This window comes from Octopus bimaculoides, chromosome 29 (assembly GCF_001194135.2).
Source record: "Octopus bimaculoides isolate UCB-OBI-ISO-001 chromosome 29, ASM119413v2, whole genome shotgun sequence".
NCBI classification, from domain to species: domain Eukaryota; kingdom Metazoa; phylum Mollusca; class Cephalopoda; order Octopoda; family Octopodidae; genus Octopus; species Octopus bimaculoides.
The window spans coordinates 1,720,908-1,723,260 of NC_069009.1; the positions used below are offsets into that span (position 1 = coordinate 1,720,908).

General features: G+C 39.9%; 1 protein-coding gene across 1 annotated transcript in view; it reads left to right on the forward strand.

The window, feature by feature from the left end:
• The window catches only part of LOC106884131 (mesoderm-specific transcript homolog protein), a 19,732-nt gene that overhangs the window by 4,151 nt on the left and 13,228 nt on the right, over positions 1-2,353 (forward strand). The window contains exons 2-3 of the mRNA XM_014935363.2: positions 845-1,010; positions 1,856-1,935. Of these exons, the coding sequence (XP_014790849.1) occupies positions 863-1,010; positions 1,856-1,935 (228 nt within the window). The 5' untranslated portion in view covers positions 845-862. The remainder of the gene's footprint in view (positions 1-844; positions 1,011-1,855; positions 1,936-2,353) is intronic.

Consider the following 2,353-nt stretch of genomic DNA (forward strand, 5'->3'; position numbering starts at 1 on the left):
ATATATATATATATACATATATATATGTGTGTCTGTGTATGTATATGTGTGTATGAGTGTGTATATATATTATCGTTTTGACATCCACTTTTTGATGCTTGCCTGAGTCAGGTGGAAATCGTTTTGGCAGATTTGTGTGTGTGTGTGTGTGTGAGGATGGATTCCCTTCTTGCTGCTAACCCTCGTCTGTCGAAAAACAGGATAATATTTCCCCATGGCCAGACTGGAAATGGACGATACGTTTACAACTGCCACACGACGACAAAACAGGAATGCACACAGACACACACATATACATACACACACACATGCAGACATGTACATAAGTATGTGTATAATCATTTCTACTTTAGGCACAAGGCCTGAAATTAGGGCGGTGGGGGGGATAGTCGATTAGATCGACCCCACTACGCAACTGGTACTGAATTTATTGACCCTGAAAGGATGACAGGCAAAGTTGACCTCGGCGGAATTTGACCTTAGGACATAACGACAGACGAAATACCGCTAAGCATTTTGCCCGGCGTGCTAACGTTTCTGCCAGCTCACTGCACCTGTGTCTAACAAATCTATTCATGCTTTGGCCAGCCTGAGCCTGTTGTAGAAAACCCTTGGTCAATGAGTCATGCCAGTAGGACTGAACCTAAAATCACTTGATTGACAAGCAAACATCTTAACCACACCACACCTACATCCAGAGACTAGTTTTTGAGTCTTTGCTCGTCATCAGTCTGGATTAGCATGACCTGCTAGTCGAAGATGCCTGTCAAGTTCTTGTAAACATATAACAGATGAACAGACGTCTGTATTTCTAAACTCTGACCGTAATATTTCTCTGTTTCAGAAGCTGATCTGTTAGACAATGCATTCGATGTACGTGCTTGTCGGTTTCCTTCTTGTCCTCGATATATTTCTGTATAAACCAGCGCCCTCGCTCACCCCGAAATTGAAGTTGTGGTATGATAAGGGAGACTTTTACACCTACAAACACTTTCATATTTTCTACATAGGTGAGTCTCCCCCCAACTTTTTTTATCTTCTCTCTGTATCTTTCATCTTTACCTTTTACTTGTTTTAGTCTTTAGACTGCGGCCATACTGGGGCACTGCCCTGAATAACTCTCAGCCAAATCGATCCCTGCACTTATTCCTTTGTTTTGGAGACTGGTACTTATTCTATTGGTCTCTTTTAATGAACTGCTAAGTTTCAGGGATGGAAACACATCAACACCGGTTGTCAAGCAGATCAAGAATTTTATTTTGTATGGTGTTTACTAAGCCTCTACTAATCTCTGTTGTCCAGGTGTGGCTGTGTGGTTAGGAAGCTTACTTCACAAACACATGGGTTTTGGGTTCAATCCCATTGCACAGCACTTTAGGCAAGCATCTTCTACTATAAGACCCCATGTCAACCAATACCTTTTGGGTGAATTTGGTAGGTGGAAACTGTGTAGAAGCTTGCCACTTGTGTGTGTGTGTGGGGGGGGGCTTGTTCCCCCACCGTCTCCCATTGTTTGACAACTGGTTTTGGTTTGTTCCTGTTCCCCATAACACAGCAGTTCAGCAAAAGAGACCAACAAAATAAATGCCACACTTCAAAACAAAAATTAGTGCTAGGGTCAATTTGGAAGTGCCCCAGCATGGCCATAATTTAATGACTGAAAGAAGGAAAAGATACGAGATAAATTTGTGCCAATGGAGTCTGTTTTATTAAATAAACACACATACACACTCACACATGCACACATGCACTTGTTGTGCCCCTAGTGGTCAAAGCTAACTACAAGGGAGATAATCATATGTACATATATAAACTTGTCTGCCTGTGTCTCATTGCTCCACTCTGATTATTTCAGATGAACAGACGTCTGTAAATAATACCCAAATATTAGTGTGTTTACATGGATATCCCACCTCCAGCTATGACTGGGTCAAGGTTAGTGTTTTTGTTTATTTGTATTTAATGTTTTTATCATCGCCATCACCAAATATATCTTTAAGATAGCATGTTAGCACATCTCTCGACCATCATTGTCATCATCATCATCAGCATCATTATCATAAACATTATTTCTGCATCCACTTCCCCAGAACAAATAAGTACCGGGGTTGATTCATTCAACTAAAATTTCTTGAAGGTGGTGCCCCAGCATGGCCGCAGTTCAATGACTGAAGCAAGTACAAGATAAAAGCTATATATATATTTATATGCAATGAGTTTCCTTCAGTTTCAAATCAGATCAGATCAAATTTATTAACAGAAGAAGAGCACAATGTGCTTAAGCCATGTAAAGAAAAAAAAACAGTTATTGTTATATACAGTTATATATATATATATATATATATATATATAT